This window comes from Arvicola amphibius, chromosome 11 (assembly GCF_903992535.2).
Source record: "Arvicola amphibius chromosome 11, mArvAmp1.2, whole genome shotgun sequence".
In the NCBI taxonomy this organism is placed as follows: Eukaryota; Metazoa; Chordata; class Mammalia; order Rodentia; family Cricetidae; genus Arvicola; species Arvicola amphibius.
This window is the reverse complement of record NC_052057.2, coordinates 108,493,148-108,517,847: the sequence shown is the minus strand read 5'-3', so window position 1 is coordinate 108,517,847 and position 24,700 is coordinate 108,493,148. Positions and strand designations below refer to the sequence as shown.

The 24,700-nt window shown below is 43.0% G+C and overlaps 1 protein-coding gene across 1 annotated transcript in view; it reads left to right on the top strand.

Annotated features, from left to right (window-relative positions):
* Svep1 (sushi, von Willebrand factor type A, EGF and pentraxin domain containing 1) overlaps window positions 1-24,700 on the top strand; it is a 157,227-nt gene that overhangs the window by 31,944 nt on the left and 100,583 nt on the right. The window contains exons 4-5 of the mRNA XM_038347564.1: window positions 21,981-22,139; window positions 23,098-23,277. Coding sequence (XP_038203492.1) covers window positions 21,981-22,139; window positions 23,098-23,277 — 339 coding nt within the window. The remainder of the gene's footprint in view (window positions 1-21,980; window positions 22,140-23,097; window positions 23,278-24,700) is intronic.

Sequence of the window (24,700 nt, the reverse complement as noted above, 5' to 3'; positions counted from 1 at the left end):
GACCCAGTTGCCAGTACTGACTGGAAGGCAAAGCTGCCAGTGAACGAGGAAGCAGATTTGTTGCAGGTGGGTAGGGTCCCAGTGTGAAGTGGTTACCTTTCGGTGGGCTCTGCCACTGAGAAAATTGCCTCATGCAACAGAATGAATGTAAGAGGTTTACTGGGGCAGAAGAGTAAAAGGGTGAAAGGAGATACCTCCTTCCGTCTGTCGGGATTGCTGGCAGGATGCTGCGAAGTACCCATAAAATATCAGGAATATAAAGGCCAGGAAGCAGATTTTTCTCAGGCTTATTCTCCATGAGTGAGGTAGAACAAGATCCAATGGCTTTTATCAAGTGAGGTCGAGAAAGAAAGGCACAAGCCGCTTGGTGATTTGTCATTCAAGGAACGGGGCCAAAGGGCAAAGCCCTAAAGACCCAAGGGTTCAAAACACAAGAAAGGCACAGGCTACCAGTAAGCCATCATGCAAAGGGCAGGGGCTAAGGGCTTGAGAGGAGTGATTGCCTGGTGTCAGGGCTTCATGAGGCTAAAAGGCAAGAAACCACATTCGAGAGACAAGTCCTCATTCATGGGAAAGAGCCCAGGTGGGGAAGCGGGAGGGACTCCCCAATCACGTCACTGTTGAATGGAGGGACCCAGTGATCTGGAGAAGGGAGGCTGTCATAGTGGACTGGGTTCCAGGGTCCCAGCATGCCTCAAACTGCCTGCGGGCAAGAGGAGGGAGCAGGAGAGCCTTTCTTGGGAAGCCAATGTTATAATTTAAAAAAAGAAGCATTAGAAAGTAGTTGCACCATGCAACAGGGCTCACATTGGAAATGTATTGGAGGAGGAGAAAGAAGGGACAGAGAAGAGGGCAGAGACTGGCTTGGGGAGAGAAAGGAGAGAAACAGACATATGTATGTATGTATGTATATGTATATATATATATATATATATATATATATATATATAGAGAGAGAGAGAGAGAGAGAGAGAGAGAGAGAGAGAGAGAGATGGGAGGTGGCCAAGGACCACCTTTTAAACGGGAACATAGTGAATGTGCACAGGAGGTGCTCTTAGTGGCTGCAGCTGAGGGTGTATGTATTCTGTCTGGACCCAAAGGGCAGGCCGGTACAGATGCCTGAATACTAACATATGGTATGGAGTAAGGCCCTAATGCACTCTACTAAGAAGAACGAGGCTCACTCTGTTCTGCCAATATCCACTCTAACTGTTAGGAAGCCCAATGTGTGTCCTTACAGAAACGCTGCCTTTTGGAAGCCAGTCACTCCTTTTTCAGAATCAGAAGCAATCTTAGAGATGATCTATTTTAAAACTCTCATTTTGCAAGAGGAAATTGAGGCCTTGGCAAGATGAGAATTTGATCAGGTTGACACGCCTAGCCATCAGTAGGACACAGAAATCAAGCCAGGATGCTTCTCTCCAAGTTTTCTATCACTTCTAAACTGTCTGGCTTCATATTTCCCCAGTCTTTGAAAATAACCTCTTGTACATCTTTCTTTTCTGAGACCAGAGACGTGGAACTATGCTCAAAATTTAAAAATTTAGATCTGGCTGAAGTTAAATCTCTTCTAATTACTGTCAGGTCCAAAGGAAGCTCCATTTCTGCAAAGTCTGGTTAGAAAAAAAGCCAGAATTCCTCAGGGACTCACGAAGTCAGTTTTCCTCTACCAAAGGATGGGACTTTGGACAAGTTAATCTCTTCTGATTTACTTTTTTTTCTGCAAAATGAACTTAATTATGGCCATGTGTGCTCGTGTGCACGTGCATACATGTGCACACATGCATGCATGAACACGTGCACACTACATTAGTTACTTCCTCACTGCTGTGACAAAACACCTGGCCAACCACCTTAAGTCAGGAGGGGTTTGATTTCGCTCACCGTTTGAAAGTACAGTCCATCATGCTAAGGAAGTCGCATCTCCAGGAGTGTGAGCACATTACACTCTCATTCAGGAAGACATGAGAGATGAATGCCAGGACGTCAGCTTGCTTTTCCCATAGGACTTCAGTCTATGGAAGGCTGCAGCCCATATTTAGGGTGACTCCTCCCACTTCAACTTTCCTAATGTAGAAACTCCCTCACAGACGTGCCCAGAGATTTGTCTCTAGATCCTGTCAGGTTGATAATATTAATCATCTCCTGCTCCTCCACCCCGCAAGAATCCTTTTTGGTGTGTTATTAAATTCATCTCTCTCAATCTCAACTTGATGCTTCTCCTTTGATAGCCATAAGCTCTCTATGTGTAGTTACAGCTAGAACAATAGTCTACCCCCACCAGATTCTTGTGGGCATTTGGTCAACAAGAGCGCGCGCTCAGAGGGGGGGGGCACGTGCATGTCTATGTATATAGGTTCATATTGATATATAGATATCTATGTGGAAACGTGTAGATATGAACATAGACAAATTGTGTGTGCATAGACTGTGAAATTAGTTGAGACAATAAACCTATTTCTTCCATTTCTAACTCTATTGCTGCTCTAATGTCTTGTTCTTGGCCCTCTACAGGCATCTGGGCTGTCATAATGTTGATGGCAATGGTGATGATGAAAGTGTCAACATAGTGACTGATAACAATATTCATTAATGAGAGCTAGATGAGAGACACCTTTCCAAACATTCTGTATCAACTCATTTAACTCTCTGAAAAGCTAAGAGGTCAAATCGCTTGGGCACAGAAACATAGCTATTAGAGCTGAGGTGCTAGCAAGTTATCTGGCTCCAATATCTCTTGTCTAATCATAATGATAAACATTTAAAAATATACTCAAATTAAAAACATTGTGTCAAGGTGTACATAATGTCACATGCTTATAATTAGCACTTGCAGGCTAGGGAAGGAGGATGGTGGGTTTAAAGCCAGTCTAGGCTATATAGCAAGACTGATGCAATATAAATACGTTACATTAAGTTTAAGTTAATTCATTCCCAATAATATCATTATTTGACCTTTTCAACCCACGAAATAGCAGCTTCATATGATTCAACCAAGTACCAGAACGAAAAAGAACAGAATGAGATATAGAAGATCCAAGCCAGCACACCACACACCCTTGCTTAGCGTATTAAACTACGGTCCCTTTCCAGAATAAGCTGAAACTCCACAGCATTGTATAAAGGATTTGCAAGATTTGAGGTCTCTTTCACCTTTGGCTAAATGTCAAAATGCTCACACTGTCCTCTGAATTCTATGCTATCTCATTTCTTAGCCCCTTTTCCCAGCATGGATAGCTATTGTCTTTGTTTCTGCTTCATCACACTGATGGGCAGTGGCTTCCTGATATGTCCTGTATTCCCACCTGCTTTTCTTCAGACCCCGAAATAAAGGTTCAAAAGAAAATGACATAGCGTGCTTGCCTAGGGCACTAGTCACTTTTCACACTGCTGGAACAAAACAAACAATATGACAAAAAAAAAAAAAACTTAAAAGAGGAATGGGTTATTTCCTCCTCCGGCTTGAGTAGATTCGGTCCATCAGTTCCACAGCAGCAGGAACTAAAGGCAGCTGCACAGGGCATCTGCCGTCAGGATACAGACAGTGACGAACCCTGTGCTTGCTCATTCTCACTGTTTATTCAGCCCAGGACATCAGGCCATGAAATGCTGCACTCTGCACATAGGGTGGGTCTCTCTGCCTCAATTTACCCAGCCCAGAAACTCCATCACAGACATCCCCAGAGGTTTTGTTTCCATGGTGATTATAAATCCCATCAAATAAAAAATAAGACTCATCACAACATCGAACATGTCCAAAGCCTATCGGAGTTCAAAATCCGGCTTTAAAAAAGAAGAAAATGTCCTGGAAAAAGGAAATGGGTAAAAACTTAACTTTGAAATCAGACTCTTCTGGACCAAACTCCCAACTGAAACCTCAGACAACGGTATTTTTTTTTTCGTGTCTGCCTTGCTGAATCCTTCAGCCAAAAGCATGTGGCACAACATGTTTTGTTACAGTGTGGTTGATATATTTGGAAGGAAAACATTTATATTTGCTTGACCCTTGCCAACAACAAATTAAATGCAGTGTACAACTGATTTGCTAGAATAGCCCATTTTAAGATGGATAGATCATCAAATCAGTTCGAAGCAGCCAGGGAACTCTTGTAAATCTGAGTGGTTGCAGCTGTCCTGGGTTCCCCAGGAGAGGAGCAAGAGACATGGAGTACAGGGCCAATAGGCATCTTGAGGACACTACTTCTTCCAGAGACTGACTATTTCAGTGAGTGTGAAATGAACCAAGCAAAATTGTACCTCCATACGGGCCAAGGATGAGGCCCCCACATAACCTGAGCAGAGTTCTAACTATATTACATTTCCACAAAGGAGGATACCATACAGAAATAGAAATGTGTAAATATTTATATAGGAATATCTCATTATACATGTACCTAAATGCATGTAACTTCCCACCCCTGCTCTGCACATACACACACACACACACACACACACACACACACACACACCAGAGCATGCACGCACACGCACACGTACACGCACACACACGTGCATGCATGCATGCCTATGTAAATATTATGTCATTCCTTTGGAAAGAGAGGACAAAGAATTCTAGAAATTCTTGCATGGAAACAAAAACATTGGGAAATCTTGTCCTCTGAGGAGAACTTCGCTGTTCCCTCCTCCCGCTTCCCCAGTGGTACCTAGTGATAGATTTATAAGGTGTAAGGAATGTGTGCTGTGAATTCCTCTTTGTGCTTTATGAGGGAACATTGCTGGTGCGGAGACATGGCTTCCTGTCAGCTCAGAGAAGTTTGTACCTGCTGCCTAAAGCAGGCTGGTTTCCTCTGGTTTCCACTCAGTGAGGTCAGTGATCAGCCCTGAGGGCCTTTTCCAGTCAATCACTAGGCCGTAGTAATGATGCTTACAAAGTTAGACCATGAGCATGTATTAGTGTGTACTAGTTCCCTTTCTGTTGCTGTGATGGAATACCATGACCAAAAATATCTTACGGAAGAATTAATTTACTTTGGTTTGTGGTTCTAGAGAGAGTCCACAGTGTGGGCTTGAAGAGACAAGGCAATCAGTGGCAGAAGCAGGCAATCCTATCTTTATCCATACACAGGAAGTGTGTGGGGGTGGGACAAGGCAAAGCTATTAAACCTCAAAGTCGGTTCCTCAGTGACAAACTTCTAGCAGGCTGTATCTTCCAGAAAAAAAAAAAAATCCATAACCCCTGCAAACAGCGCCACCAACTGACAGCCAGGTATAATGCATGCGTCTACGAGGACATTCTCATTCAAACCTCTGCTGACCGGATGTATCATAAGACTCTAATGATAATGTACGTTACTCTGTAGAAATAAGCATAAGAATATATCCAGCAGTCTAAAAATTTCAAGAAAAATAATTGCCACCAAGAATTCTGCTTATCGTTGCAAAACATTACTTCCCTTCCCCAGCCCCACTTCCAGCAGCTCTTTCCATCCACAATGACAAGAAGACAAAGCATTTAAAATCTACTAAACCATGCTGCCAGACAGCGTGGATCATGGGTTAAAATATCGAAAACCTGTGGATCCCTGCTTGATTCCAGTATCTTGGCATTTTAAGACAGATATTGCATCATTCTCAAATACAGCTGCCGAAATTTAAGCAGTATAGAAAGTTCGAGTTTCTCACCAGGTGTTTTAGAGGACGATCCCAGGCCTTGGCATAATGGTCAAAAGCAAAGAGTTGTTTGGTTGTCGATAGTGGGAAAAGGAATGGATTAAGGGACACACTGGGACTGAGTACTGATGTAAGCTTTGGGTTGAGACGGAGAAAGAACTGAGACGGAACAAGAAGTGTGCATAATTAACAATCATGGCCCTGGTGTTGTCCCTGGTTCATTGTCTCCACTCCAGCCCTGTAAGGTGAGGAAGACCTCATTGCTTGGGGGAACAAGAAGGTTCTCCTAAGATGATTATTTCAGCTCTAGGCCACAATCTGAGTCTCCCCGGAACTGCTCTGGAGCCTGTCAATCCTGGAAGGAAGCCAGCGACTCCAGAGGGAGGCTTTAAGACAATGTCTTATCTTTCAGCCACAGCAAAGGAGATGACAGATCCAGAGTGAGGGCACCAATGGCAGGCTTCCACTCGGTTCTTAGTTACCCAGGGGACTTGGTGCTTCCCGGCAAAAACAGCCTCCAAGGAGCTGCTTCAATTACTCAGCACATTCATCTGCGAGCAAGCACGTTTTTAAGCACAGAAATCTTGCCTTGTTTCTTTCTTAGCTCTCTTGCAGTTTTACCACATACCTCTAGAGCTTATGTCTCAAGTCCTCCCACTAGTACGGCGTTGTTCTTCCCCACCACCAAAATTGTTGTAAAGACAGACTGTTTTGTTTTTTTTTTTTTTCTATTAAAGATGGTCAATGTTCCATGAACCATCTTTGAAACCCTGTGCACATATCTGTCTGTTTGGCCAACTCGAGGACACTGGTACAACCAGACTCTGCTCTGCTTCTGAATGTGACGGCCTGATACCTATAAGCTGAAATAAACCCTTTCATCCATGCAAGTTGATTTTGTTCAGCGTTGTATCATATTAAATCAAAGCAATCTAGACCATGCCGTTTACTGGCGTGTCATGCACACCATGAGAAAGATAGTCCGGATTGGCTGGTGTGCTGCTCTGGCAGGTTAGTGGGAGCCACTAGGCTCTCACTTACTTTTCAGTTGTTGCTGACTTGGTCATGCAAGCAAGGGCAGTCCTACCTGAACAAAGTTCGGTCTGAGTCAAAGGGATCTGGGCTGCAGCTCTGCTGTGCCGTGCTGCAGAATTCAGTAACTAATAGTTTGGGATTCCTGGGCCGTGCCTGTGAAAATTACTGATCGAGACTAGCTCCGTTTCCAGCCTCTTATTAAAGGCCCTCCCTCTACAGGAAGCCTGCATTTCTTTTGAAAAATGCATGTCTTTTGGAAGACAGAGTAAAAGGTCTTATATGGGGATCCAAGTGGAAACTGGGATGTTCTCCCCTGATGCCTGAGGCCATCTTACAATTTGTAGAAAGTCTTTAGACAAGGGCTAGAAATTTGTAAATGTAACAGACACATGTTCATCCTTCCCCAGGAGCAAAGCGGTCCGGGACACATGTTGCCTCCATTGTCTCTGCTCTTGTTTGAAAATGTAGTTTTATAATTCAAGTCAGAGAGGAGGAAAATGGGGTCCTAAAGACAATCCATTCTCGAAAGTGAAAATAGTCTCGGGGGCTTTGTGGAATGTAAGATCCCCTCATCCCAGGCCTGACATAGTCCTTTGGCTTCAGGTCCATTCTTCTGAGAGCTCTATAATAGATGTAATTTGGAATTTTTCTCGGGATGTTGGCTTGAACTCCTCTTGCATACCCATTAAACACAATGTGATTGGCAGCGTTAATTGTCAACTTTACAGAATCTAGAATTGTGTAGGGGCCAGGCCTTTGGACATGCCTAGTGGGTAGTGCCGTTCCCTCATTGGGATCCTGAGCACCATGGTGGAGAAAGGGAGCTGAGTGACATTCATCTGTTGCTCCATGCTTCTTGACTGTGGCTACAGTGTGATCAACGACCTCAAGTTCCTGTGGCTGAAGCTTCCCCATTATGGTGGACTGAAATCTATCTAGACTTGTGAGCCACAATGGACCCTTCCTACCTTAATTTACTTTTGTCAGGGCATTTAGCCCAGCAAGAGGGAAAGAAACTAGGTTACACTGTCGTTAGGCACCATCATAAACATAGATGAACACGTCTGTGTCTTTTCACGGTGCCAGGATTCATCAAATAGCAAATTGGCAAGGTGCAATAGTTTCATTGGCAGCAGCTGGCCAGATAGCCCCACTTCGTTCCCAGCCCTTGCCAAGGCAAACACGGGTTATCTTACTCCAGTTTTAATTACTCATATTAACCATCAGTTCACACACATATTCCATTTCTCACAACAAATCTCTCTCCCTTGCCCTGTTCTCTCTCTCTCTCTCTCTCTCTCTCTCTCTCTCTCTCTCTCTCTCTCTCTCTCTCTGTGTGTGTGTGTGCATATAAGTAGGTTACATAATTCCATCTCAAAGGGAATTTCTTGAGACATAGGATGTTAAAGGAAGGTTAAGTCTTCCAACCTACTGGAAAGCTACGCAAGCCCAAGAAGTGAGGCTGCAGGAAGTCCCTGAAACTGATTGGATCCAGCCTATCCCTTTCTCCCCAAGCACACATAGCAGTAAGGACTTCTGAGAGGATCTCAGACCAGCCAGGCCACCTAAAAAACAGGACTATCTGAGCTGCCTAGAAGAGTCTCAGACTGGTCAAGCTTCCTGGAAGGGGCACAGACCAACTGAGCTGCCTGGAAAAGAAAGTTTCCAACTCTTTGAACCATCTGAAAGAGCTGCAGTGAGCTTTGGGGTCCCAGCTGTTGCTAGCCATCACCCATCTGGAGTGGGTCTTTGGTGATGCAGCTGTCTTTGAATCATTTCTGTTCCTGTAGGTAACTCCAGTAAAACTCATTGGTTCACCAAATTGGACTTAGGTGGTATCCTTATTTTGGGCTGCTGTTGGTTTCTTATCTGGGGTGAATTGTCATTTCTTCTCATTTTCCCAGAAACAGTGTCACACAACACAAACACAGTACAATCTATTAAGTGATGGGGTGATGGTCAGGGAAGCGACACAGCCTGTACAAGACGCTGCAATACCCCAAGTTCCAGTATCAGTAGCACAAACAGGAAAAAACCTATTCAATATTAACAAATTAAATTAGTGCACTAACATGAGATTTACAAACACTGCTATCTCTCTTTGTAAAGAGTTTAAGAAGAACTACCAGAGGCAGGTGGCAATGGAAAGGTTGAATTCTTGCTTAAGTCTCTTTGTAGAAACTCACACCGCAGCTTCCTCAAGCTGCTTGTAGTTGTGAGGGCCCTGCTTGTGTCTCTTCAGTTCCTTTGCCTGGAATCTTCCATAGCTTCTGTGTTCATCACTCACCAGTTCTCCAGTACTCACAGAAAATCCTTCTCCGACACAGTATCGGCTCTCATCTCTCCCTCCCAAAGCTTACCAGTCTTACACAGATGGAGGTGCTGGGGTGCCCTTCATTTTTCTCCCTGTTTTCTTACTACATAGCATTGCTATTTGGGGTATGCCTTCTTTTACATTTTGTAAATTGCTTCAAGGTATAATTTTATTATTATTATTATTATTATTATTATTTTATAACCCATGTTTTATGGCACATGAACTTGGAATGGTCATTACATTTTTAGTGAATGAATGAATGAGTAAATAAATAAAATGAGTTGCATGTTTAGATGCTAGAGCACGGCATATGGGAACTCTGCTGGGTTCTCAGTTTCCTGGGAATTTTCCATTCCTCTTATAGAGAATTGGAGGTGAACAAATCTACTGACCCCGAACAGCCCTGGCTCAGAATCAAAGGGAACCATCTGGAAGGCTGAGTTCAACAATAGGAAGTGGCTAATCACACACTTATCTCTTTCATGTTATTTAGTTACTGAGATTGCTTCCAAATTTGTTCCAAAGATTCTCATTCTCTCTCTCTCTCTCTCTCTCTCTCTCTCTCTCTCTCTCTCTCTCTCTCTCTCTCTCTCTCTCTCTCTCTCTCTCTCTCTCTCTCTGTGTGTGTGTGTATGTGTGTGTGTGTGTGTGTGTGTGATGCACACACACACACACACCCGCATACTACATGTTTGCATGCTTAAAGACCTGTGATGATGTTTTGATTCATACAGCGGTCAGCACAAGGCATTAACATTCCAGGGTATTTTGCACATGTTTACCATTTACCATTTGCACAGTATAACATCTAGCAAATGCACAAAGCAAACCATGATTACCGTATGTAGCATGAGGCTAACAGATGGGAGTCTTTTGTTAGTATGAGATTTACAGATCTTGCCCCAAAAATACGGGGGATGCTGCATGAAGATAAACATAGAACAATTTTCAAGAAAAATGCATGCTACATGTGGATATTTATGGCAAAAGGAGAAAATGTCACAAAATAGCATGTTGTATTATTTTATGAAAATGTCACAAAATTATGTTATGTTTAATATGAAAAGAATTGTCTCATCATTTGCATGTTATGCTGTTTCTCCCTTGGAAAATCCAGAGGCATCAACTGGAAACCAGTAACATGAGCAGCATAGGTTTGTAAGGAAGTCAGAGAAATACTTTGAAATCAATAATTGTCGTAGGAATGAACAATAAGCTTAAAAACGGAAAGTTTCCATGAGTAGTAGTAAGAAATCTATGCACTTCCTAAGAAGAATCTGAAAGGGCTTTGTGTGCCCTTCCTGAGGAGCTGTCTTGGACAGATGGTAGCGTCTTAATCTTCAATCTGCCCTTTCTAGTCTTCCAGTGCCTTTCTTCAGATGCTAGTCCATGTCTGGAGATGTCTATAAAGCAAAGAGAGCTAAACGGTAATGACGAGTCTTTTGTGACCTTAGAGCCCCCAGTGACACAGCTCCACCAACAAGGCTACTCTTGCCTAGCCTTCCCAGACAGTTCCATCAACTGGTGACCAAGTATTCAAGTATATGAGCCTGTGGGGCCCATGTTCATTCAATCCACCACAGATGTGAGATTGATGCCACCATTTTTGCTGCCACAAGGATCACTCGGTTTGTCTGATACAGCCCTAACCACTTCCTCCAATTCCTAGCACCCCCACCTCTGGAAACCATCAATCTGTTGCCGAATAACATAATGTCATTTCAAGAATGATCTATAAATGGAGTCATGCAGCATTTTGAGACTGGCACTGTTCATCCAGCCTGGTTGCCTAGGCTCTCCCTCTTGCATGTTCGATAGTTTGTTTCTTTGTATGGATAAGGACTATTTAGTAATAGAAATGCATCCCAGTTTAACCACCTGGCAGTTGGAGAGCATCTGGGCTATTTTCAGATTGGATGTGTTTTAGTTTTGTCTTATTGCTGTTATCAAGCACCCTGAGCAGAAGTGACCTGGGAAGGAGAATATTTGTTTGGCTTACACTTCCAGGTCACGGTCCAGTCGTTTGATGGAAGTCAGGGCAGGAACCTTGGGAAATGCTACTTGCTGGCTTCTTCTCTATCTTGTTCTTTGGCACATGCGTGGCGGGCATTCTCACTCAGCCCAGGACTACCTGCCTAGGGATGGTGTAACGCACAATGGGCTGGACCCTCCTGCACCAATTAATAATCAAGACAGTCCCCAACAGGCATGACCACAGGCCAATCTGATTGAGGAAAACTCCCAAACAAGGCCTTCTTCTCAGATGACTATAGACTATAGACTATAACTGTCAAAGTTGACAGTTAATGCTAAGTATGGGTGGGAGTGGAGGGTTGGAAAGGGTGAGGGATAAGGAAATGGGGAGGTGGGGTGGATGGTGAGGGTTTGTGTTATGGCTAAGGCTGTCACAAACATTTGTGCATAAATGTATTTGTGAGCTAAGTGTTCAGTAGTGAGATGTAAGGTAACATAGTTCCCATGTGCTTAGTTTAAAAAACAGACAAAATATCCAACACAGTTTTACACTCCCACCAGAAACACACAAGTGAGGCTGGATATGAGAATATCTACCATATTTCTAGCACTCGGGAGGCTGACACAGGAAGATTCCATGTCTGAGGCCAGCCTGGGCTACATAGGAAGCCTGACTTTAAAATAAAGAGGGAGAGCAGAAGAGAAGAGGGAGGGTGGAGAACGAGAGGGATTTGTGCTCCCATGTCTCTGTATGTTTTCAGCACGTCTTCTTATTGATTTCCGTCATTCTGATAGGAATGCTGTGGTGTCTCATTTTCCTCTGGATGTCTCCAGTGAAACTGGATATCCTTTTACGTGTGATGGGTGCCTTCTGCGGGGAACCGTCTCTGCCGACTCTTTATCCTTGTTCTAGTTGGTTCATTTTCAAAACATGAGAATGCTTTGTATTTTGTGCATGCTAGGTCTGCGCCAGCCGTGTAATTCACAGACAGCATCCCTCATTCTCCAGCATTTATTTCTCATTCTCTCTATTGTCTGAGAACATGGTTGTCTCATTTTTATTAATTATTTTTGGGAAGCCTACAAAATAGTGGCTTTGCTGTGTTTTCACGCATTTATACCATTGTGTGTCATCCACCCCCTGCCCCGTCCTCCCATATCCCTGCTTCTGCCTCTTGTCACATATGTTCCTTCACCCTCCTTCATTTCCTCTTTTCTTATTCCTCTTTCATAATCACCTTTGTGTGCTCATGTTTCATACACACACACACACACACACACACAGAGAGAGAGAGAGAGAGAGAGAAAGAGAGAGAGAGAGAGAGAGAGAGAGAGAGAGAGAGAGACTAAATTTAAATCTAGTCTACAGGGTCTGTTTTATTTCAATTAACACAATTATCTCCAGTTTCATTCATTTTCCTGTGACGATCATAATCTCCATCTTCTTTATAACTAACTAGGGCTCCACTATGTACATTTCTCAGTTTTTTTTATCTGTTTATCTGACTCCATACCTTGGCTGTTGGGAAGAGAGCAGTGATCAGCAGGGACCTGCAAGTGTCACTGTAGTCTGCTGACACAGCATCCCCCATGGCACAGCTAGGTCATGCAGCAGTTCTGTTTTTAGCTCTTTGAGGACCCTCCCTACTGATTAAATGCCCACTGACAGTGCAAAAGAGCTCCTCTTCCCCGATCCTTGTCAGCCTTTGTGGGGAATGTCTTGATGACGGCTATTCTGTGGATGCTCTGTGGGTTTAATTAGCACCTTCCTGGTTGCTAAGGATATTGGACAATTTTCCAATCATTTATGGTCTATTTGTATTTCCTCTTTTCTATTCAACTAATTAGCCCCGTTATCAATTGGGTGGTATTTTGGGTGTTTAATTTGGGGGATTCCTTACAGATCCTCGAGGTTAATTCCCTGTCGTTTGCACATTTGTCAGTGATTTCTTCCTAATTCTGTTGGCTGTCTCTTCATTCTATTGAGTTTTCCTTCGCCGTGAAGATGCTTTGAATTCTATGTGTTTGTCAGTTCGTGAGATTTGCTGCTTCTGGCATCCTTTTGAGGAAGAAGTCCTTGCTTATGTTTGTTTCTTTACGAGTGTCCTCTGTGTGTTCCTCTGGCAGTTTCAGAGTCTCGCGTCTTACATGAATCTGCCTGATCTGTCTTAAAATGTTTTGTTTGGGGTGAGAGATGTGGCTCTTGGGTCATTCTTTTAGTGTGGGATGCTGTTGAACTTGAAGGAGTCATTCATCATCACTGCCGTCTGCACTTTATACTTTTGCCTTCCTGTCTTTCAAGGATCTTTTTTTTTTTTTTTTTTTTTTTTTTTTTTTTGGTTTTTCGAGACAGAGTTTCTCTGTGGCTTTTTTGGAGCCGGTCCTGGAACTAGCTCTTGTAGACCAGGCTGGCCTCGAACTCACAGAGATCCTTCTGCCTCTGCCTCCCAAGTGCTGGGATTAAAGGCGTGTGCCACCACCGCCCGGCTTCAAGGATCTTATCTTATGTTAACTTCTAAACGCATTTTAGCCTTGCATTGATATGGACATCCATGCCACATTTTATTCCTAAGGTATGAGACTCACGTCTGGTCGGTGGCTTTACCTGTGTGGACCGAGTTTCTCCACACTGTTTCCCGGAAAGGAGATGCTTCCCCCGTTGAACTCATTTTGCACTTGTTGGATGTGTTGCTGTTTCTGAGATGCGCTCAGTTGACACAGTGTCAACCCCTATAGTATGCTAAGTCTTGACATTGGCTGTGTTCATTCTCTATCAAAACCATTACAGCTATTCTAGCTTCTTCATCTTTCCATATAAATTTTAAACAATCTTATCTTCATGCACAAAGAAGGCTGCTCTAATCTTCACAGGCACTGCCCTGTATCTGTACATCACTTGATAAAAACTTGACACTTTTGTTATGTTAAAACTTCAACTTTATAAATTTTCAAATTTATATGAAGTTTGCTTGGGTCTTTGGGGTTTTTTTCAGCATTTGTAATATCATACATAAGTTCTGTGTGGGTTTTGCATGATTTACACATGTGTTTTATTTTTGAGTCACTGTAAGTATGTTTTTAGTTCCACCTGTGTGGCCATTGCTAATCTATGGAAACGCAATTGAGTTTTGTTTGTTTTCCTTGTAAACTAGTTTTATTTAAGCCATCTGCCAGTCTTAAGAGGGATTCTGGTTTTGGTATATACCTTAGAACTTTCTACAAAAACAATCAGGATATTTGCAAATGGAAGTTTCTTCTTTAGCCTGGGCTGATTTCCAACATTAAGACAGCCTAACGTCCCTGAAATAAGTCTTATTGGTTCATGATGTAAAATTTATCTTATATATTTTAATATTTTATTGATAATTTTCATTTCTGAGATATAGTAGTCTATAAAATTTTTTACTTTTTATTTGTTTTTATTGTTTTTTCTTTCTTTACTCTTTGTTGTTTGGGAAGGTGAAAATTTTAAAACTACAAACTCAATTTTCCTAACAACAGAGCTATACAAATCCCTTACTATCATGTCCAGCATGCTGGTTTGTAGTGTTTGAGGAACTGGTGTGCCTTTTTTGAATTGCCAAACATATATAGACCTGTTCTAAATCATATTATCCTGTCCATGTCTAGAGGGTCTGTTTCATTCCTGAGAGTAACAATTTGTATCGTCTCTTCTTTACTTTAGCTTATTTAAAGCTTTGCCAATTTTATTTGAGTTTTCAACCATTTCACGGTGCCCATAGAGGCATCTCCCCAAAGCCTTACAAGAGTATTGATCGCTGTTCCATCAGTGTGGTGAGACAGCTGAGAAAATCAGCCTAGGGTTCATTTTGATGAGTGGTTTCAGAGGTTTCGATCCATGTTCCCTGACTGTGGATACAGAACGCCATGATGAAAACCACGCTGGGTCAAAGCCTGTGGTACAGAGACAGGGAAATGGCTGCAGTATATCCTCCAAGGGCACAGCTCCAGTGACCTACTTTCTCCAGCCAGGCTCCCTCCCGGTAGTTCCGGCAGCCGGAGAGCCACCTAAACCACAATAACAACCCCAACCCCTCACTTGCCATCTGCTGATGTGACAGGGTTGGACCACAGAGCTGGGCCTGTCTTCTGTTAGTTGGTTGGTTGGTTGGTTGGTTGGTTGGTTGGTTGGTAGGTTGGTTGATCTATGCATTCAGTAGAAGGAGCTGAGCACTAGTATCTAAAATGTCCTCGCCCATTGAGCCACCCTTTCCCCATCATTTGACTAGGGAGAGCACTTCTCTTTGGCTGTTTTGTTTGTCTGTCTGTTTGGAGAATGCAAGGGTGGAGTCTTCTGTCTGACTCTGATCTAACTTCACCTTTGACATCATGCTGGCATGTGGACTCACCTGAGCACGCCCCAGCTTTTGAGTTAGTTCTGGGCCATGTCCTCCTTCATTGTCGTCTCTTAATTTATTTTAATTTTTAATAATTTTTAAAAAACAAGATTGCTTTTCTCGAATTAACGCACAAGCATCACACAGCTGACTTCAGGAAGCCACTCAGACGCATGCCCAGTCCCGAGCTCTGTACGTCTCAGAGAACTTGTATGCCATTAGGATGGCCACTCTGGAGCTGTTGGGCGTCATTTCACGTCATACAAATTCATTATCAATTACATTTATATTCCCTTACCTACAAAAGAGAAACTATGATCGAGTTTAAGTTCGGAAAGTAAAACAGGTGGACAGACTCTTTCCTGCCTTTTGCGTCCGCCACAGGTTTTGTTCCTTCCTCATCACATTGTGTCACCCTCTTTAGGTCTCTTCTCTAAGCATCATATCCTCATTTACAGCTGTCTATGCACCTATTACAGATGTGATGTGCATATGAGATGAAATATGTGGTGTTTTTTCTGCCACCTTACTTAATAGAGTTTCCTACAAATTTCACTTTTCTGTACAGACGAATACTATTCTGTTTTGCACAAATGTTATCCTTCCACTATCTGTTCATCTGCTGGTGGACATCTAGGTTGCTTCCACTCCTTGCTATAGCAGTTAGAGCAGTAACGATCACACATGTGCTGATATCTCTGTAGCAGGATGCGGAGTTCCTTGGGTATATGTGGAGTGGTTATATCATACGGAACTTCCGAACTCGTTTCCCTAATGGTGTATTAATTTGCTCTGCCACCGGCGGTGAATAAGCGTTCCTCTCTCCCCACATTCTCTCTAACATTTGTGGTCAGGTTTCTTGATGGTGGCCATTCAGAGAAGGAGGAGGTGGAGTCTCAAAGTAGTTCTTGTCTGCATTTCCCTCCTGACTAGGGACGCCGAGCATTCTCAAGAATAGCCATTGACCATTTCTGCTTCTTTCTTCAACATTTTCCTGTTCATTTCCTTAGCCATGAGGTAGTTTCCTTCCCTCGGTGTTGAATTCCTGCACATCTTTGTAGATTCTGGGTGTTAGTGCTCTGAGGTGTGGCTGGTAAGGATTCTCTATTGCTGAAGTTGTCTGGATGTTCTTCTGGATTGCTGGATGTTCTGCTTGGTTTTGTCTGTGCAGAAACGTTATTTTCATGTAGTCCCATCTGCTGATACTTGGGGCTGGTTATGCTCTTGCTGGCCCCAATGCCTTTAAGAGTTTCTGGTGGGTTGTCATCTACTGCAGTGCCCCCCCATTAGTTTGTGTATGATGACGTCCTGCATAGGATGGAATTCTTTCCTCTGTCCCCCATAGCCTCCTTTTCATCTTTTTTTAGGGACTCCAAATTTAAGGTTACAGCTTTGCTCATCCATTCAGGAGTGATTGGGGGGGGGTGTGAAATGGCTTTCTAATTAGTTACATAATGTAGGGTCAGAAACGTCAAAGCCATCAGAATTTTGGGAATTCTCCTTCCTTCCACACCCTCTCTTAATGAGTGACAAGGGAGAAAGATAACGAGAGAGAGAGAAATCTCGTGTGTTGAAAGAATTGTGATTGCCAAAGTAAAGTACTTGCAATTTAATTTACACAAATGTCAGTTAAAAGACATGTCAAATGTTTTAAAATGGAAGTCTAAAGGGGGAAAAAATGCACGATGACTTACTTCAAGAGTGGCAGCCCAGACCACACAGGCAGATCCAATCACTCCAAAAGAGGTTTTATGGAAACCACAGAAGAAAGTCATTTAAATCTGTTCATTGACTTCTTCGACTGTTTGTTGATTATTTTAGGTTCTCTGGCAGATAAGACTGTGGCACAGGACTCGCCTTAAGAAAGCTTGCTATGAAGTGAGGCTGGAGTTACCAGAAACAAGTCAGAATAGGTGTCATGATTAAGATTTAAGAGCCACACACTTCTGTGTGCACAAATGCATGTATACTATGTTCACACGTGCACAAATTCACATGCGTGAGTGTGGACAGGTGTGTGTCCCAGGGCACATGAAGAGATCTGTGAATAATCTTTGGAATTTTCCCTCCTCTTGCACCTCACTTACTTACTACAGGGATGCTTTGTTAGACAGCCCTGGCCCAGGTTCATCCACACGTTCTTCTGCCTCTGCCTCCCGTTTCACAGTCACAACAATGAACTACTGGGGACTTTTGATAATTTTGATACCTAGGGAAAGAGCTCAGTTGGTAAGGTGTTTGCAAACATTAAGTCCTGAATTCAGTCCCCAGAACCCATGAGAAGATGCCAGGCATGTTGGTACATACTTAAAACCCCAGCCTGGGGGGAAAAGACGCAGAAGGATCCCTGGGGCTCACTGAACAGATGGTCTAGCTTCACCCGTGAGTTCCATGCCAGTGGAGAATGATGGAATTAATCTCCAAATGAAGTTGATGGGATTACTCAGGATGATGCCCGGAGTTGTCCTCGGGCTCACACGTGCACACGCATGCACACAGACACACTTAACAAAACTATTGCCAGATGTGGTGGGGTAGTGCATCCTCTAATCCCAACATTTGGGAGAAAGGGACGGGTAGATCTCTGAGGTTGAGTCCAGCCTGGGCTATGTGGTTAGTTGCAGACCAGCCAGGGGTATATAAAATAATGATGATGATGATGATGATGATGATGATGATGATGATGATGATGATGATAATGAATCAAGTAATAACAAAAGTCTGTTAATACCAAGTAAAAATGGAGTACAAGAAGCCACTTATCTGTAACCCTGGTAATGAGAATATATAATAGTTTAACTTTAATGGCTCTTGAGTTAAAAAAATAATATTTTTAAGCTGGAAAGGTATGTGTGTGTGTGTGTGTGTGTGTGTGTGCTTTCTGTCTGCCTACCTGCCTGCCTGTCATTCTGTCTGTGTAATTCTTAACATATGGCAATTTCTCTACCAAGGCATCCTGTGAGGGCTCGGGGCTTCGTTTTGTTGACAGTTCTGGTAACCCATCACCCTCCTGGTAAGACTGAACCGGTGCCTCCTGTCACAAGCAGGGCAGCCTGCAGTTAAGGCACCATTTGCTGGTAAGGCATCCCACAGGGTTCAAATCCACAATTTCACTTAAATAGTCTGTGCTCTAGCCAAATGAGCTAATCAGTCCCTGGGGGAGTGGCAGGATACTTACGCATTCCTCACCAGCACTGATGTGTGAGGCTTCAGGGTCGCTTCATTCGCTGACAAAATCATGACGGATCAGAGTTGCCAGATGGAAATAAAGTCCCTCTGTGTACTTGTTCTTGTTCTTGTGAACACATCGGCTCGACACTGGAGAAGGAGGTTCTTTCCTACAGTCACAAAGTCTTGTGCTCAAAATCTAAGCACAACAGATTCTGCAGGAACAGATTCTGCGTTCAGACCAAATGGATAAGGTTGGAATGAAGTGTGATGTTTTAATGTCGACCTACGTAGGTAGAACAGAAGTGAAGGCTTCTGCATGGCACTGCTCCACAGGCTGCCATTCTGCTCTACCAGAATGGGCATCCTGGCATCCTACACCCCCAGACGCATCTCATGCAATCTCTCAGAAACTGTGCTCCTTAAAATTACCCACTAGCCTTTAGAGATGAGTTATGCAATGGTGAAGGCTTCCAATAGCCATTATGGTTTTAAAAGTTAATTTTAGAGCATGTGTAAGAAGGAATTAGAGTGTCAATCCCTGTATGTTGTGTGTTACACAGACACGTAACACACCTTGGATAGTGTATGTTGATAGTTAATGGGCCCAACGGACTAGAGAGCATAGAGGCCTCTCTTTTTACAGATTCTAAAATAGTTGATGTTTGACTCTGCTTTGGTCAAACGATTTCACCCCAGCTGAGGAAAGAGCTGGTGTTTGACCACGACAACCTCAAGACTCACACTTCCAGTAATAGTAGCTACTAACACCAACACATTTCTGAAAAGAGAAAGTGCTTATTTTTTAACAACAAAGAGAGGAGTTAAGAAATAATATTTGGTTTACTTCTAGGAATGCCTTGTTTTAAACAGAAAACAAAACAAAGCAAGACCATGCACCTCTAGCAAGCCTTGAGAAGCTTGTTCAAACCGCAGATTTATTTCATCTTTTCAGGCTTTGCTTAGTTTGGGATCAGGATGTATTTCTCCCTTGAAAGTCCAAGAAGTTGATTATCCATCGCCCCCAAGTATTGTGTAATGCCTCCAAATAGTTCTCCTGGAGCCTGGTTCCCATCACCACTGCGAATTTCACAACGTGTTTCCAAATGTGCTTTCAGATATTTTTTATCCCAAGCACTATGCTCCAATATTGTAAACCCTTGTATTCAAGGGGGCTTGGCAAACAGTCATGCAAGACTAGTTTCTTCTCTAGTTATATTGCTTTGTAATATAAAATATCAAATCTGCATCCAGAAATGACTACACTTTGCGGAGACTTCTTCAGATGGCTTTTCCATATTCTATTTATGGAATCTTCACATTTTACCTTTGGAAAGAACTTAGACATTATTAGCTGTAACCTCCTAAGGTTACAGAAATAGAAAAAAAGGAAAATCCTATTCCAGCACCCCGTAGCGTGTGAGTGGAAGAGCCAAGGCTGTGAGGTGTTAGTCTCGCTTCCAAATCTAACATCTTCATTTCATCCATCGTTGTCTTCATGATATTAGTATGACCTCCATCTAGGCCCAGCCTCCACCCTCTGAGTGCCGCTGTTGTCTCTGATGGCATGGCTGCCAATCAAGGCAATGGGATAGACAGCTGTGGAGTCCAGTGAATTGGAAAAACCTGGGAACTTCCTGGAGCGTGTTGCCCACTTGGAGATGAAATGTCTTTATTTTCTAGAATCATGTGTATCACCCATGTACATGCCCAGTGTCTTCCTTGGTTCTTGCCCAGTGTTCTGACTGTTTGGATCCATAGTGTCCTTTGACACAGCTCTCTACCTCAATCCATGCTGATTTTTTTCCCCCCTGGAATTTGTATTTGCACTGGAGACATGAAGGATCTGCTTGATGCTCATCGCTATCTTATTGATTTTCCTTGTAAACTTGTGATGTGTTTCCTTCCTGCTGCCTGTGACTTCTGTTGATTTCACTTGGATATTGCTGTGAATCTTCCAGTCTCAGCCTTGATAACATAATAGTGACTACTTAGTTCTGTTCTCCTGCAATTCTATTGCTCCTGTCACTTATCCCCAGTAGCAAGGGTCATTTTGCAGTTGTATTTTCTTGCTCTTATGTATGACTGTCTTTGTCTCAATCACTTTCCCCTGCAAACGCTGGCTTCTCTTTGAAGGAGGACCTGAGGTTCCTGTTCCTCAGTGTTTGGGTGAAGATATGTCTGATATAATGTGTAATTCAAGAGCACTTACTGGTCACTAAAAAAGTGCTTTGAAGCAATAGTTCTTTCCCTTATGCTGAACTGTTTTCCATAGGCCTAGAGATGTATTAGTATTTTTAATGTCTCCCTCATTTTTAAAATTTAAAATGGATTCAGAGCTACAATTTTCTAGCATGTGCCATGGGAGTTTGATAGTCTATTTTTTTTAATGTAATGAAGAATTGTAGGACCACGGTTATTTTCCTAATAGCTGCATTTTACTATGAATCTTACTTTTGATGTGATTGCTTCATGCTTTTGGCATGGAAATACATGCTCCTTGGTTGTGGCTTTTCTCAACAATCAAATCCACCTCATGGCTGTGCTTCATTTAATTACTTAGCTGAGCACCGCCAAGTCCCCTTCGCTATTAAATGTCTTATATTTTGAGCTTTTTTACAGATGGGCAGCCCCAAATGGCTGATGCTACAAATTCAAAGCCACGACTGTCAGTGTAGAGGGGCGATCAAAGCAAGGTCAGTTAGATTCTGCCTTTAGTCTTTGCTCCCTGCGAGCCTGGCAGAAGCAGGATTTTTTCATTCCTTCTTCTTCACAAAACCGTTTCCCATCAGTTAAGTTTCTCCCTCTGGCCCTTCATTTTTTCCTCATCCCTTGTCAAGGTCTCCCAACAGACATGATGGGGTGATTTTGCAGATCTGCACTGAGGGGACACAGGGATCTTAGGGTAGAGGTGGGTGACTGCACAGAATGGGGAGATGAAATATGTATTTCCTATTTGCTATGATTTGCTTAATTTGTGGAGTGTCATTGATTCCTTTGAGTCCCTTAATATACACTGCTATCCTGAGTTTTCACAAAAATCAACCCAGACATTTCATAATGTTATATTTTATGACAGAAACTAGTGTTGGCTAGAGAGGTTTCATACCTTGCATATAACAAATAAAATAGGTCAGCCTTTAGAGACAGATCATTCAGTGGTTAAGAGCACTAGCTGCTCTTCCAAACAACAGGGGTTCCATTCCCAGCACCCACACAACAAGCAAAAGCTATCTATCACTCCAGTTCCAGGGGATCTGATGCCCTCTTCTGGCCTCTGTTGATACTGCACACGTGGTACATACAAACCTGCAGGCAAAAGACACACATAAAAATACAAAAAAAAATATTTTTAAAAGCTTCTTTTCTGCTTGAAAGATAAAATAATTATTACTATGTAGAATGATTATCTCCACCCCATTATATTCAACATTTTTTCTAAGTTTCTATGGACATAGCACATAAAGAGACTTTTATGGCCACTTTTCTGCCCACAGCTTGCCCATCAGGGACGTATAAGCCTGAAGCTTCTCCAGGAGGAATCAGCACATGCATCCCGTGTCCTGATGAAAACCATACCTCTCGACCTGGAAGCACATCTCCTGAAGACTGTGTGTGCCGAGAGGGGTACAGGACATCCGGTCAGACTTGTCGTGGTAAGCCACCTACTGTGAGCAAACAGGAAATAGAAAGCTGACCTTGAGCTCTGTGGTACAGAGTGGTGGCTTCCCTCAATACATTTAGGGTGGTCTTTAACATCCTCGTCTTTGGTCACACTGCAGGGACGGGAGTGTCATTTGCTCCTATTACATAGCATTTATTAGCACTAAACACACAGGCTTCCTGCTCTAGAGAATAGATCTGAGCTCATAGGAGCAGTGTGACTGCAGAAACTATGAATTAGTACCTAGAAATGAGCAATGCTACAACATCAACAATGGATTTGAATGGCAAATCAGCTTGTCTTGGCCCTGGTAGTACTCAGATTCATTTTTAAAAAGTTTTTTATTCATAAATATTTTTCCATTGTGTCAAAAGTAGAAAATATTTACATAGTATATAGGGCACGGCAGAGGCTGTGACATTTTCCTGAGTGCTGGGATTAAGGTGTGTGCCACCACACCTGGCTCTTTATCTCTTCATTATTTTATTCTACCTTTATTAATAAGGACAATATCTAATGAGCTATGAAAGTCAAGAACTAGGGACTGGGGCATATAGCTTGGTGGTAGAGCATGTGCCTAGCACACATGAAGTCCTGGGGTCCAGCACCAGAGCTGGGGAGAAAGTCTATAGAATCTTACATTCATCTGTACCAGCATAAAAATAAAACCCTTTGAAGCTTAAAAGGCAGTGTCCAGCCTTTTAAAGTGACATTTTAATTGGTAGTAATACTTACCGGGAGTCATATGTAGGGGTTCTTGTTCCAAACATACTTAAAAATTGGATGGGCCAAACGGGAAGACTGTGGGAAATTAGTATTTATTAATAAAGATGTATCTATGGAGACAGACAGACAGATCATTGGACAGATGGCATGCTTGGCTAAATAAGCTGAAGCAATACAGTTACACAGACAAAATCTGACTTTGCTTTTTGCTGTTTCTCTCTCAGTTGTCCACTGCCCTGCCCTGAAGCCTCCTGAAAATGGTTTTTTTATACAAAACACTTGCAAAAACCACTTCAATGCAGCCTGTGGGGTCCGATGTCGTCCTGGATTTGACCTCGTGGGAAGCAGCATCCATTTGTGTCAACCCAACGGTTTGTGGTCTGGGACAGAGAGCTTCTGTAGAGGTATGCGGTCTGGCCAGCTCATGTCGTTTCCTGGTTGTCCTGTCCAACTTCCGCAGTTCAGAGCCTTATGGGCCAGTCAGTTATTTGTCCCTACTCCTAAGAAAGGGAAAACTGTGAGGAAGGCTGAGAACCGCTAAGTTTGACTGACCCCATCATTGCCAACTACCCCATTCATAGTCTTTTAATGAGCAGGCAAAGAAAATGTCTGTCTAGAGCAGTGGTTCTCAACCCGCCTAATGCCGCAATTCTTAAATACAGTTCCTTGTGTTGTGGTGACCCCCAACCATAACATCAGTTTCATCACTACTTCATAACTGTAATGTTGCTGCCATTATGAATTGTAATGTAAACATCCGATGTGCAGGATGTCTGATGGGTGCCTCCTGTGCAAGGCTCATTCGATCCTCAAACGGGCCATGGCCCTTGGGTTGAAAACTGTGGTCTAGACGTAAATGCACAGGTTACTCAAATTTCCATAGTCAAGATGTGGTAAGAAGAACGTTAGGAAAGATGCCAAGACTTGGGATAGTCAGAGTGAAGGCTGGATTCCCTCCCCCAAGACAGGGCTTGTGTCACACCAGAATTTTGCAGTGGGAGCACCTCAACTCAAATGTCTCCAGCTCTAGAAAGTGGAGAATGGGTTATGGTGAGATTCCAAGGAGCCAAGGCAAGCCAGTAAGAAAGAGTGGGAACAGCAGTGGGAGTCATGGCTTCCACGGCCAGGACAGAACAGTGTCTCAGATCCCCCCATTTGACTGGCTGTTACCTGAGTTCCTAGTTCTTACAACTAGGAGGAAAGGTAAAAGCAAGTCAAGAACTTGAGGACTTCCTCCAACTGCCTGGCCCCCAATGCTACTCTGTTAGAGTACTAGATTTGGGACCTAAGTATATGTAAAATTTAATAATTGATTTTTCTGAAGTTCAGACTTATTTGGACATCTTGGTGGACTGGTTTATTCATGACTGAAACTGGAAGCCTTACTCTGTCCATTGTCAATGTCCTTTGCTGAGGACTTGACTTCTCCAAGATGCCAGTTTCACCCAGATCACTGGGTAAAGGGTGCTGTCTCCTGAGAACTGTGTGTCTATAACCGTACGGGGCACTCACTGGCTTGCATTCCAAGAGCATTTGAAGGTTCCACAGACATCCGTTGTCTGTATTTATTAGCTACTAAAACTGAACCCAGTAGTAAATAGGAAATTATTCCAATCAGATCTTTATCATGTAGCCTGCCAAAAATCAAGGGCAAACTATGGCCAGCAGGTTGAACAAAAATGGCTGACAGGGAAGCATGAAAAATTAAACAGTCGAGCCTCAAAGGCAATTGCATCAAATAAAGTAAGACTAGGATCCCAAAGAATTGAGGGGACATCAAAGAGTAATGAGAATCCTTAGAGCAAGGAGGGGGATCAAAACTATTTG